The following is a 14,508-nucleotide window of genomic DNA, read 5'->3' as shown; positions in this document are numbered from 1 at the left end:
CCATAAGATAAGTTCTCCAAAACTCTGACATACAGTTCTGCATAAAAGTATTATGCAGTTGTGCAAAAATGCTATAAATTAAGAATGCTTTCAGAAATAAAAGTGCTAGTAATTTATTTTTTTACCCATTAGCAAAAAGGGAAGTAAATGAACAGAAGAGAAATCTGAATCAAATCCACGTTTGGTGTGACCACCCTTCAAAAACGCATTGATTCTTCTAGATACACTTGTATAAAGTTTTTGAAAGAACTCGACAAGGTTCCTTCAAGGCTGTTCCAAACATCTTGGAGAACTAACTGCACATCTTTGGTGGATATAGGCTGCTTTCCGTCTCTTCACGTTCACCCTAACAGGTTTAATCATGTTGAGATGTCTGGTTTGAAATCTTTATCTGGGAGAGACTATCTTTTGTTCCTGTGGTCGGTTTTGCAATGGTGTCAGACTTGTGACATGCAACTGTCTTCCACAAGCTCAACCTTATTAGGAGAATCTGACTGTTCCTGATCCAGATTTAAGCTTCCTACTATTTCAGTTAATGACTGAATTTCAACACACTTAGGAAATAGATGTTCATTGGTACCTGCTTGGTATAATACACCTAGTTCTAATTCTACAAAATCCTTATTTTGTGCTATTGATTCTCTTCTGAAAGTAAAGGGTGATCACCCAAATATTAATTTCATTTGCATTTCTCTTCTGTTCATAGAAACATAGAAGATTGACGGCAGAAAAAGACTTCATGGTCCATCTGGTCTGCTCTTATACTATTTCCTGTATTTTATCTTAGGATGTGTTCGGCTGGCGTGCTTCAACCGCCCGTAATTACAGGGCAATTAGTCCAGGAAGACACACACCACACTATAAAAGGAAAACCCAAACGTTTTTATAAACAGAAAAACTGAAACAGCTCCCTTTTTAAATGTCAAAGGGATTTTCTGGTACACACAAGGCACAGGTTAAATGCAATCCAATTGCTCACCCAATAACTGGGAAATTGAGTCCAATTCTAAAGTCCAGAGAGTCCACACACACAATCCTGAACAACACAAAAACCACGATCTTGATGAAACAATGAATCACATAAACTGCCACAACACTAAACCAGCACGCTGTCCTTTTTATCTGTAGCACTAATTACAGCAGCTCCACCCAACCACAGGTGGCCTCATTTTCTCTTGTAATAGTCCTCCAGTTGTTGTCTCCTATGCATCACTCTATGCATGCGTGGATGTGTCATTAATTCTTGTTCAGGATCCAAGGATGATACAGATGATTGATCTCCTCCTGGGCTGTCTGCCAAACTCTCCTCTTCCCTGTCACTCATGCTTCCTTGGTCAGAGGAGGCTTCGTTGGCAGATTCCATCGGGAGCAAAACAGGCCTACGGCATGTGGATGTTTCCCCCACATCCACCTGCACATTCCTTGGAGCAGGAGCTGGGCCAGAGCTAACCACAACACCATCCCCTCCCGGAAGGCCCCTCCTCTGGCTCCAGCGCAAGGGATGAGGTTTCTGTGGAAATTGTGCATGAAATGCCTGGAAAAGGACGGGAGCATCAACCAGGGCAGCCTCCACCCACGAACAATCATCAGGCTTACCCTCCACCCATTGCACAAGATATTGAAAACTATCATCCACCCAATGGGAGTCCTGGATGGCATGGATCATGACCTCGGGCAGATGATCTCGAACACAGGGGACAGGCAACAAAGGGCCACTGGGACGAAGTGGGCACTCAGGAGAAACAGGTACCAAATGGGAACAGTGGAAAACGGGATGAACTTGCAGGTTGGCAGGCAACGTAAGCCGATAGGCCATCGGATTGATGACCTTCTCAATCGGGAAAGGGCCCATGAAGCGTGGATCCAGTTTACGTCGAGGTAATTGCGAAGCGATGTGTTTGGTGGATAACCACCAACAGCCAATGGGGGGACGTCTCGCCGGGACCGGTCCGCCACCCGTTTGTAGTCCTCTTTGGCCTTAATCAAATACCGATTCACCATCTCATGAACTGCTTGCAGTTCTGATAAGAAGTCCTCTGCTGCGGGGACCAGGGAATCTAACAGGGTTAATGGCGAAAGCTGGGGATGGAAGCCATAGTTTGCATAAAATGGCGTGAGACTTATGGAGGTATGCCGGGAGTTATTAAATGCAAACTCCGCTACCGGGAGGAAATGTCACCAATCAGCCTGCCGGTCTGACACAAAGCACTAAAGGTATTGTTCCAAAATTCCAATGGTTTTTTCTGTTCCCCCATCAGTCTGAGGGTGCTGGGTCGAACCAAGACACATTTGGACCGGTAAAGCCGACATAAGCTCTTTCCAGAACCGTGCCGTGAACTGAGTTCCTCGGTCTGACACAACTCGATCTGGAAGTCCATGGATCCGGAAAACATGTTGCAAAAACAATTTAGTGGTGTCATGGGATGTGGGTACCTTGTGACGGGATGAAATGGACCATTTTTGTCAACATGTCCATCACCACCATGACTGTGATGAACCGTGCTGAGGGGGGCAAGTGAGTGACAAAGTCCATGGACACAACCCCCCACAGCCTTGTGGGCATTGGCAATGGCTGTAATAATCCTGGCGGGGCCCCTGTGCCTGACTTGGCTACACAACACCATTCACATGTGGCAACATACGAGTGAACGTCATCTTGGATTCGCGGCCACCAAAATGTTCGAGTTACTAAGTCCAAGGTTTTAAACAAGCCAAATGACCAACCGCAGGATTGTCATGGCATTGGGACAGAATCAATCTGCGAAGGGACCCTACTGGGATGTACAACTGCCCAAGGTATCGGAGCAGTCCCTCAGCAAATGTCCAGGGAGAATTGGGCACCATCTCCCTCACCTGCTGTGCCACAAACCCATCTCCCTGCTGCATCTCACGGATATGCCTCCGCAAGTCGACGGGGTCCTGGGTAGCAGCCAGCGCTTCCGCTGGCAAGATTGTCTGTAATGGGGCCGGCTCTTTCGGATGCAGAAACTCTGGTTTCCTAGACAAAGCATCTGCTCTGGGATTCTGGAAGCTAGGTGTATACCGGATCCGAAAGTTGAACCTTACGAAAAAGAACGACCAATGTATCTGTCGTTGGTTCAACTTTCGGGCCATTTGCAGATACTCCAAATTTTTATGGTCGGTCCTGACCTCTACCTGATGCCAGGTACCCTTGAGATGATGTCTCCACATCTCAAACGCCGACTTGACTGCCAAAAGTTCTTTTTCCCAGATCGTGTAGTTTCTTTCCGAGGGCGTGAGTTTTCTGGAGTGGTAGGCAAACGGAAACAAGATGCCACCTTCGGGACGGGCCTGTAGAAGTACAGCGCCGACGGCAACATCAAAGGCATCGGTCACAACGACAAACGGCTGACATGGATCTGGATGCTGCAACAAGGGCTCTTTCATGAAAGCGTCCTTAAGAGCTATAAAAGCCCGCTGCTCCTCCTCACCCCACTAAAACGAGACCCGTTTTTGCAACAACCGGGTGAGAGGCACGGTCAACTGGGCAAACCCTGGTATGAATGTGCGATAGTAGTTTGCAAACCCCAACAACCTCTGCACATCCTTGACTCTCCTTGGGGGTTGCCAGGTTTTTAGTGCTGACATCTTGCCCAGATGCATGGCTATGCCCCCTGGGGAAATGACATGACCTAAAAATTCTATGATGGTCTGCAAAAACTGACATTTCTCCAGCTTAGCATATAAACAATGCTCTCTCAACCGGAGCAGAACCCGGCGCAAATGTCCCAAATGACTAGACTTGGAGGGGGAGTACACTAAAATGTCATCGAGATATATGACCACAAAATGGTCTAACATGTCCTGGAATACATCGTTCATCAAATGCTGGAAAACAGCTGGAGCATTTGTGAGCCCGAAAGGCATCACTGTATACTCAAAATGCCCATATCGGGTGCCAAACACTGTTTTCCACTCATCCCCTGGCCTTATACGAACCAAATTGCTATCTTAAAAAAAACAGTGGCAGCTCATAAATGTTCCATTAATTCCGGAATCAGTGGCAAGGGATAGCGATTGCGCACCGTAATGGCGTTCAGGCGCTGGTAGTCACAACACAGACATAAGTCCCCAATCTTTTTTTTAACAAATAAGACGACCGCTGATAATGGGGAAGACAATGGCTGATGAACCCTTTGGCCAGATATTTATCTATTAACTCCTTGAGGGCCACTAATTCAGGTTCCGACATAGAGTACAAACGACCAGCCGGCAACTTGGCATGGGGTAACAGTTCTATAGCACAATCATAAAGGTGATGCGGCGGCATGCGTTCTACCTTTTTCATTAAAGACTTCCGCAAACTCAGCGAGGCCTTCTGGTAACACTGCTGCAGGGATAACGGGCCCTTGCGCAGCACAAACGTGATCATGGTGGTCTACACATTGTAAACTGGGAAACGTGACAATGTTCTGTGACCACACCACCTGAGGATCATGCACCCTTAACCATGACAACCCTAAGATAAGAGGGAAATGGAGGCCCCGCGTGACATAAAATTGTAAAGCCTCCTCATGAGTCCCGATGCTGATCCGCACTGGCAAGGTCTGAAAACGGATGGGCCCAGACAACAACACCCGCCCATCAATGGTTTCTACAGTCAACGGAGGGTTCACAGGACACAAGGTCAACGAATGTCTCTGTGCAAACTCCTCATCCAGGAAATTCGTGGTGGCCCCCGAGTCCACGAGGGCAAGAGCAGAAATCGATTGAGTACGCTGATCCACCAGGAGCTTGACATTAATCGTGAGGTGATGGTATGTTCCGGGGTCGTTAGCCAAAGAATCCTTAACTGATGAAATGCCAGCCCGACCTAGCATTGCCACCAAGCCGGGCCGCCCTCGTTTCCCGATTGCACATCTGGCGGGGAAACCAGGGGCATGGGGACAGCCATCGAGGAATCCAGAACTATGGTGGGAACATGAGTTGCTGACTCTGGGAGCTGTCCTGCAAGAGTCGGCAACAGGAGGACTGGGAGGAGTCGAAACCACGGCAGCAACCGTGCTCCTTTGTTTGCAGGGACAGGCATTCGCGAAATGACCTGCCCCCCCGCAATGGAAGCACCGGCCTGTCGCACGTCGCTGCACTCTCTCCTCCGGAGACACAGGGAGTCGCACGAAGTTCACCTCCATGGGCTCCCCGGCAGGGGCATGATCCGCTAGACGAGGAAGCAGGGCAGGCAGGAAGCGACGGGGTACAGGAACTGGGGTCGGCATGGGCATAGCAGGCACCCCCCGCCGTGGAGCAGGCACTGGTGTGACGCCTGAAACACGGGGGGGAGGACCGCCCAGCCCGGCGCACCTCTCAAGCCAGCAGCCGAGCCTCAATGGCCAAACAATGCTGCTCCAGCTCATCCAGGGTGCCCGGCAGGGCTTCGTGCACCAGCTCATCAAGCATAGTCTCTGACAAGCCATCCTGAAACGCCTCCATCAAGGCGGCCTCATTCCACTGCACCTGTCCACTGAGGTTACGAAAGTCACTTAAATATTCTACTAATGGGCGCGAACCTTGTTTCAGCTGCTTCAACGCCCTCGTGGCCGTCTGCTTCCGCACCGGATCCGAAAACTGCCATCGCAACTGGGCGCAAACGGTGGTATAATCATGCAGTATCGGATGATCTCTGTCCAGCAATGGAGACACCCAGGAAGCAGCGGGGCCGGCCAACAAACTGCAGAGGAACGCCACCTTCTCTGCATCTCATGGAAAATGGGGCAGTTGTGCATTAATAAACATCTGCACTTGGCTGAGGAAAGCTGCAAACAGGCGTCTGTCACCCCAGAATTTTTCAGGCAGCCACAAAACATTTCCTCCTTGGTAGTGGCTGTGGTGCAGGAGCTGCTGGTTGCACCTGTGGAATGGCAAGCTGCTGAGATAATAAATCCACCTGGTTCTGTAATTGCTGCACTGTCAGTGTTAACACTTGGATTTCCAACTTCAATGCCTGGAAGACTGCTTGCATTTCTGCCATACCAGCAGCCATTATCAGATAAATGCTGGAAAAAAGAGAAGCAAACAATCCAACACACTTCACTCTGGAACGGTATGTATCTGGGGGTTGGTGGCAATTTATTCTGTTCTGCCAGTGTGTTTCAACTGCCTGAAATTACAAAGTAATTAATCCAGGAAGACACACACCACACTATAAAAGGAAAACCCAAAAGTTTTTATAAACAGAAAAACAGAAACAGCTCCCTTTTTAAATGTCAAAGGGATTTTCTGGTACACACAAGGGACAGGTTAAATGCAATCCAATTGCTCACCTAATAACTGGGAAATTGAGTCCAATTCTAAAGTCCAGAGACTCCACACACAATCTTGAACAGCACAAAAACCACGATCTTGACGAAATAATGAATCAGATAAACTGCCACAAGGCTAAACCAGCACACTGTTCTTTTTATCTGTAACACTAATTACAACAGTCCCACCCAACCACAGGTGGCCTCATTTTCTCTTGTAATAATCCTTCAGTTGTTGTCTCCCATGCATCACTCTACGCATGCGTGGATGTGTCATTAATTCTTGTTCAGAATCCAAGGATGATTGATCTCTTCCTAGGCTGTTTGCCAAACTCCCCTCTTCCCCGTCACTCACGCTTCCTTGGTCAGAGGAGGCTTCATCGGCAGATTCCATCGGGAGCAAAACAGGCCTGCGGCATGTGGATGTTTCCCCCACATCCATCTGCATATTCCTTGGGGCAGGAGCTGGGCCAGAGCTAACCACAACAGGATGGATATATGTTTATCCCAGGCATGTTTAAATTCAGTTCCTGTGGATTTACCAACCACGTCTGCTGGAAGTTTGTTTCAAGCATCTACTACTCTTATAGTAAAATAATATTTTTTCATGTTGCTTCTGATCTTTCTCCCAACTAACCTCAGATTGTGTCCCCTTGTTCTTGTGTTCACTTTCCTATTAAAAACACTTTCCTCCTGAACCTTATTTAACCCTTTAACATATTTAATTTATCTTCATTTACTTCCCATTTTGTTAATTGGTAAAATATAAACTATTAACACTTCTATTTCTGAAGGCATTCTTAATTTGCAGCATTTCTGTAGAAATGCCTAGTACTTTTGCACAGTACTATATATTAAGGCAATAAACATGCATGGGTTACAAAAAAGTAGGCTCCCAATAAAGTTAATCTGAAGTGGTAAAATGAATTTCCCATCAATTCCGTTTCGGTGCTTCTAAACATTGGAATCCACCTTATCTTGGAACTATCAGATACTGGAATGTTACCAGAGAACCAGCATCCACATGGGAATGTTTTTATCATCCATAGTTTTTACCTGGAGTCAAAACAACAATTGCAAATCTATACCACTAAGAGAAATTATCTTTCTGCTACCTCAACAGCTAATATAGTTAACAAATTCAATGTCTCAATAAGCCTGAAAAGTTATTTCTTCAAGCAACTAATGAAGATATCAGGACAAACCAGAATCAATACCTTTTTCACTTGATATGTCTCTGGGATATTTTTTAGTCCTTGAGGAGACGTAGAAGGAAACTGTGGCAGAAGGTGCTGATGAGGCTGATGCGGTTGCTCCACTGTCCCTTTTGTCAATGTGATCTTCCGCACTGGCTGATGTTTCTGCTCCGATAGCTGTGCAAGCTGGTTAGCAGATTCTTCCAAATGAGAAAAGCCAACATTCTCACCGCCCTGTAAAAAGATTTAAAGCATTTTGCTTAAGACATAAAAAAAAGAAATAAAAATCTATGTGTTTTTGGCAACAACTGCTATGGAATGGAGCTTGCATAACAAATTAGGAAGTATTAATATCATGCTTTATTCAAAAGAGAATGTGCATGGCTTCCTAAAATTGAGGGAGGGTTAAGAAGAGAAGGCGTTTAGTAGAACCTCCTTCCTGAGTGATTTATTCCTTAGAGTTAACAAATCAGAGGGGGGGGGGTTCCCCTCAACAAACGGATATGGGAATCAAATGCTAGAACAACTTTCCACAATGTAGAGTCTTTCTAGTTCTGGGCTCTTAACTCTCAGAATTTTCAGTCAATGTAATTATATAGCAAAATGCTGAGGAACCTGATGTTTTCAGGTCCGGCTTATGGCATGAAGGCACTGCATATTGGTGACTCAACATTTGGAGATATACTGTATACAAAATGGAAAACGTGTTTTGATTTAAATCAAAGTATAAAGTATAAATCAAACCCATTGTGGCTCTTGTACACCTTTTCCAGGAAATAAGAATCTGCCCAAACTAAACTCAGGTAGACAGTGTCCCTATCAGATGGCTCCCTCATCTGACAGGCAAACTGGAGGAAGTTTGACAAGCCTGTCTCTAAAAAACTAAGAACATAAGAGCCATGCTGAATCAGGCCAAAGCCCATCGAGTCCAGCATTCAGTGTCACACAGTGGCCCACCAATTGTACATGGGGATCTTGAGCAGAAAGAGAAGGCAAGACCCTCCCTTGACCCCCAACAAATGGTGCCGATTGGACTACACTTCCTTGCCATCTTAATTTCTATCTGGACCTTAGGTCCTTTCCCTGATCTTTCCAGAATCTTACCTTGTCTTATCCCTCCCTGTTTTAGCCACTGCCTCTTTACATGCAGCATTTGGCTAGCACACATGCCTTCAGGGTCTTTGACCAGATAAGCTCTCAATAACTGCAGTATGGATAACGTGCCCCCGAGTCTACGGAGAGGGGCGGCAAACAAATCTAATAAGTAATAATAATAAATAATAATAATAATAATGGATAAGGACCATCCAAAATAACATAATGTTTTGCACATTCCCTAAGGGAAATATAAGGATGCCAGTTTAAGATAAGTTATGATTTTGGTCTCAATCAAGTAGGTTACTGTCTTTCTGTATCAGGCAGATCTTTTCTAACTATGTTTGTTCAAAGAAAATCAAATCAACTCATGGTTATGTGATGTGTTCCTTAAGAAATCTCTTGAGGAAATGGCATTCTGTTATTCATGAATGAAATAGGCGTCGATTGCTTACCTGAACGCCTCTTCTCGTAGGATGAGCGGGTACAGCAGTCGCGTGGGTTGCTCGCTGTCCAATCTGTCGGGGACCAAGCCTAGTCTTTTAAAAAGCCTGCTGGATCCGCCCCTTCCCCAGAATTCGCAAATCCATAGACTTAGGCTCGATTGTGGTGGCTCAATAATGTTCAACTCTCATGATAGGGAAAGAACAGGTTAACGGAATAACCATAGTTAGAAAAGAAGTACAGGGAGGGAAGTGACTGCTGTACCCGCTCATCGTATGAGAAGAGGCATTCAGGTAAGCAATCAATGTCTATTCTCCGTACTGAGAAAGCGGGTGCAGCAGTCATGTGGGACATACCCAATAGATGAGTCCCTAGGGAGGGATTAGTTCGCTATCGTGAGAGATAACGGATTGGAGGAGTCTTCTGCCGAAGGCAGCATCCGCTGAAGCGTAAGAGTCAATTTTGTAATGCCTTATGAAAGAGTTTGGAGAGGCCCAACTGGCTGCTTTGCAGACTTCTTCCAATGGAGCTTGAGTTGCCCATGCGGCAGATGTGGCTGCACTTCTTGTGGAATGTGCTGATACTTCCAGGTATGGTGAGGGAAGCTGACTCATAAGCCTTTGAGATAGTCCCTCGGATCCAACGGCCTATTACGGTTGAGGATACCTTGGATCCCATGGATCTGGGATGGTAGGCCACAAATAAGAGCTGCAGACCTTCGAATGGGTCTTGTCCGTTGGATGTAAATTCTCAGCACTCTGGTGAGATCTAGGGTGTGCCACCTGACCGCAAGATGATGGTTTTGGTTGGAACAGAATGAGGGCAACACAATGTCCTGGGATCTATGGAACATGGAACTGACCTTAGGTCCAAATGTAGGACTACTTTATCCGGATGGAACTGGCATAGATCCTGCCTGATTGAAAGGGCTGCCAATTCTGAGATGCATCAGGCAGATGTTATCGCCACCAGGAATGCTACCTTGTAAGATAGGTACCTGAAGGATGCTGATCTTATGGGTTCGTATGGTGCCTGAGTAAGGGAGTGAAGAACCCACGGTAAGTCCCAGGACGGGTATCTGTGAACACTGGGAGGTCTGAGGTTCGAAATACCTCTAAGAAATTCTTGAATTTCCAGAAAGGAGCGGAGTGGTTGTCTGCGAGGCCCTGCCAAGACTGAAGATAGGGCTGCCAGGTGACGACGGATGGTGCTGGAAGAAAGGCCTTGCTGGAACCCTCTCATGAGGAAAGCTACTATCCTGTGGATGGGAAGACACAGGGGGGATAGATCGTCTTGTGAGCACCATTGGTGGAATTTTGACCAGGTATGGTCGTAAATCCTGTTGGTGGACACTCTTCTGGCTTTTAGGATTATTTCTACAGTGTCCGGGTCGTAACCCCAAAGGTCTAGGTCGCGCCGGATAATAGCCAAGTGGTGAGGTGGAACCACTCCGGATCTGGATGGAGAGAGGCACCCTGCTGCAACATATCCTCCGAAACAGGGAGTCGCCAGGGGTCCTGGAGGGACAGACGTTGCAGGTCCGCGAACCAGGGCCGGCGTGGCCAGAGAGGGGCTATTAGAATTACCTGGGCCTTCTCGAGGATTATCTTGTGGATCACATCTGGGAGAATTGGAATTGGAGGGAAGGCATAGAGCAGACCTCGAGGCAAGGGATTCTGAGTGCGTTGGTCGCCTCTGCTCCCGGGGATGGGAACCTGGAGAAGAATCAAAGGAGTTGAGCATTGGCTTCGGTCGCAAATAGGTCTAGCGATGGGAGACCGAACCTGAAGCAGATTTGCTGAAACAGAGTCGGATGAAGGCTCCACTCTCCTGGATCTAGTCGATCGGGAGAGCCAGTCCGCCTGTACATTGAGGACTCCCGACATGTGGTTGGCTTTTAACGACTGAAGATGCATCTCTGCCCAAAGACCCAACTCCAGGGCTTCTCTCATCAGGGCCTTGGACCTGGTGCCCCCTTGTCTGCCTCCTCTGCTGACCACGTGCCTTGGGCTATCAAGCCCTGGGCACCCCAGCCCGATAAGCTGGCATCCGTGGTGATGGTGAATTGGTCTGGACACCTGAAGGGAGATCCCTTGTCCAGAGCGGGGGAGGTCCACCACGTAAGGGATCTTAAAACCGTGGATGGGACAGTGATGAGGAGTGTCGAGTTGCTGTTCCCCGATCTCTGGAATGGTAATAGAAGCCATTGGAGGTCCCTGGCATGAAGACGGGCCCAGGGAATAATGCCAATGCAGGATACCATCTTTCCCAGTAGAGAAGATAGGGTAACGATGGAAGTCCTTTTCTGAGATCGTATTTGGGAAATGAGCTCCTTAATACTGACTTTTTTCTCAATAGAGAGAAAAACCTGAGAGAGATCTGAATTAATGATGGCTCCCAGGTGTTGAATAGAAGTAGACGGATGGAGCTGACTTTTTTTTAGATTAATGGAGAAACCATGATCCTGTAGGATAGAAATGGTAATGTTGAGGTCTGAGCAGGTGCCCTCTTTAGAGGCCCCATGAATTAATATGTCATCCAAATAGCATAAAATGTGGATGGGCGTGGCTCGAATGTGAGCTGCCAGGGTTCCTAGGAGCTCAGTAAAGACTCGAGGAGCCGAGGAGAGCCCGAAGGGCATAGCCCTTTATTGGTAGTGCTTGCCCTGGAAGGCAAAGCGTAAAAATTTCCTATGACCTTTAGCAATGGGAATATGAAGATAGGCTGCTGTGAGATCCAGGGAGACCATAAAGTCCCCAGGATGGATAGCGGCTAAGATGGATGACAAAGAGTGCATCTTGAATTTCCTATATTAAATAAACTGGTTCAAATTTTTAAGGTTCAATATAGCTTTCCATCCTCCAGATGTCTTACGGACCATGAAGAGGATGGAGTAGAAGCCCTTTGGGAAGAGGGAACAGGTTGGATAGCCTTGATAGACAACAGATGTTGAATAGCTTCCTCCATTCCGATACGAGATGGAGAAGATCTGGGGGATGGGCATGAAATAAAACATTTAGGAGGTAGAGAAATAAACTCCAATTAGAGGCCCCATTCCACAGTAGCAATAACCCAGGGGTCCTTACAGGAATGGCGCCATCTGGAGGAGAACCAAATCAGGTGTCCCCCTATGGGAATGGAATGAAGCTCACCATCTGGGCTTTCTGGAAGTTCTGGTCAAGGAGGAACCTCTTTGGTAACGGGATCCTCTGCCCCTGGGGTTTCTGCCTGCTTGGGAATGAAAACGAGAGGCATACTGACCTGAGTTTTTTTGAAAGGCGAACACTTGATCCTGTTGACGATTGGGACGTCGAAAGGGTTGAGTTTTGATGCCCTTCTTGTTGGTGGGCCCAAAAACTTTCTTTTTGTCAGCAGTTTCTGTGAGAAGGGGGTCCAGGAGGTCGCCAAATAGTGGGTCGCGCTTCAAAGGACCCATGGCCACCTGCCATTTTTGCCTCACACCCGCCTGCCAAGGGTGCAGCCATAGAAGCCTCCTGGCCATTGTTGATGCCGCTACTGACTTGGCTGCAAATCTTGATGATTGCAGGGTAGCATCCACTACATATTGGGCTGCTGCAAAAACTTTGTTAAAGTCCTGTTGGCCTCGTAGATCATCAGGGGGAATGTGCTGCTGGAGCTGTTGAAGCCATAAAAGCATAGCTCTAGAAAAGAAAGATGTTGATGCTGCACTTTTGATAGCCCAGGTATCCATGAAGAAACATCTTTTGAGCATCTGCTCTAGACGTTTGTCTTCGGGTCTTAAAACCTCCTCTGCTTCACCCGGCATAGCAGCTACAGAGTGTAGGGTTTTAACAGGTTCATCAGGTTTAGGGCAGACAAGAAGATCCTCATAGGAAGGGGAAAGCTTATATAACTTCTTGTCCTTAGTTGTGGGATTAAAGCTAAAAGCTGGGTGGTCCCACTGCTTAAGCAAAGCATCTTTAAACAATTTGGGCATTGGAATGACCTCTTTATCTTCCTGCTCCTCCATGAAGTATGGTAAATTTTCCTCAGGGGGATCTGTGGAAGGAGCAGACTGTTTATCTTGCCCGGCTAAGCCTGTAGAAACTCTTGCTTTGAAAAGAAGAGATTTGAAGAGTTGGAATGGAAAAATTGCAGCCAGGGCTGGAACCTTAATTTGAGATTCCTCATCTTCTGACAGGCGATGAAACGGGTCATCATCATCCTCTACGTCCACGTCCTCGTTCTCATCGTGGGAAGAATCCGAATCCTCATTAATTGGAGCTCTGTAGGATGAGAGGGAACCCACGGGCCAGGGGGCGCGTGGAAGGGGACGAGAGTGAGAAGGCACATTGATAGCCGAGAGTTTGGCATCAATGGCTTTAGACAGGACAGAAAACATAGATTGAAATTCTGGAGGCAGATTAGTAATGGTTGCAGGTAAAGATGGAGATTCCCTGAAGGCCTGGGATGGTTCTGGCTTGGAAGGATCTTCCATAATGTCTGGCTCCTCTGGACCTAAGCCCCATAAGTTAGGTTGGGGTCTTTTTAGGTTTGGCTCATCCAGAGAGAGCACAGGGACCCCAGAGGGAGGCAGGTTAGAAGCCTCTCGGGGGGTCAGAGCTAAGGTGCACTTGGGCCTGCACCTTTAAACGTTTAGCTGATTTTTCATGGATTCTCTGCAGGGCTAGGTCTCTTCTCTTCTCAGCCCTGGTAGGTCTAGCCATTGTATGGGCCCCCGAGGAAGAGGAGGAAGAGGCCTGGGGGATACTATCAATTTCATTACCAGTAGGCCAACCTCTCTGGGACCTTTAGATGTGCCTCTCTTGGGAGACGAAGTCATGGCCTGAACAAATTACAGGGACAAGACTTGAGCCAAAATCTTATGGGAGAAGCTTCTAGTGTAACGTTCCCAAGAGGAAGAGGGCCCTGCTCCTAGGCCCAGGAGCGTCTGCGACTCACAGTCAATCTGGACAGTACCAGAGTTCGTGCCTGGGAGTGCAGAAGGGCAGGCCACGCTATCCTTAATCAAAAGGTAAACCAAGGCACACTGGTTTGGAGGCCTAGCCAGGGAGAAAAGGCCTGAGGGACTCAAAGCTTACTCCAGGGCCAAGCGGCGGACTTACTGGCACCAGACAGGACACGCGTGGGCGATCCGTAAGGGCCGACAATTACCGGGCGCTAAGGGCCTCGCGCCAAAATAAACCGCTCCGAGATTTAAAGACGGAGGGGAATCTAAAGTCCGGGAGACAATCAAGGGAAGCTTGCTAATAGTCCCACACCGCAGAAGGAACACGAGCCCTTTTTAAAAAACAATTCTTAGCTTGCAGATAAACCTCCTGGCTGAGTAGATTTACTTGTAAATGCAATCTGGCAAGCGACGCTAGCAGGGCGTTTGCAAAAAAACAGCAGGAGCCGCGCCGCGACTTCTCCCTCAGCGCCGAGCCCAGTAAGGCTGGCGCGCAAATCAAGGCAAGCTCTAAGGCAAAGGCAGTAATGAACTTTTACTCATCTGGTAGAAAGAAGATGAAGGGAAGGTGTTTTGCGAGAGG

The 14,508-nt window shown here is 47.5% G+C and overlaps 1 protein-coding gene across 7 annotated transcripts in view; it reads right to left on the bottom strand.

Annotated features, from left to right (window-relative positions):
* The window catches only part of RBM33 (RNA binding motif protein 33), a 154,971-nt gene that overhangs the window by 18,838 nt on the left and 121,625 nt on the right, over nt 1–14,508 (bottom strand). For all 7 annotated transcript variants that reach the window (XM_070728283.1, XM_070728287.1, XM_070728284.1 and 4 more), the window contains one exon: nt 7,478–7,690. In XM_070728283.1, the coding sequence (XP_070584384.1) occupies nt 7,478–7,690 (213 nt within the window). The remainder of the gene's footprint in view (nt 1–7,477; nt 7,691–14,508) is intronic.

Source organism: Erythrolamprus reginae, chromosome Z (assembly GCF_031021105.1).
Source record: "Erythrolamprus reginae isolate rEryReg1 chromosome Z, rEryReg1.hap1, whole genome shotgun sequence".
NCBI lineage: Eukaryota > Metazoa > Chordata > Lepidosauria > Squamata > Dipsadidae > Erythrolamprus > Erythrolamprus reginae.
The sequence above is the reverse complement of the archived record's forward strand: the minus strand, read 5'-3'. Positions and strand labels throughout refer to the sequence as shown.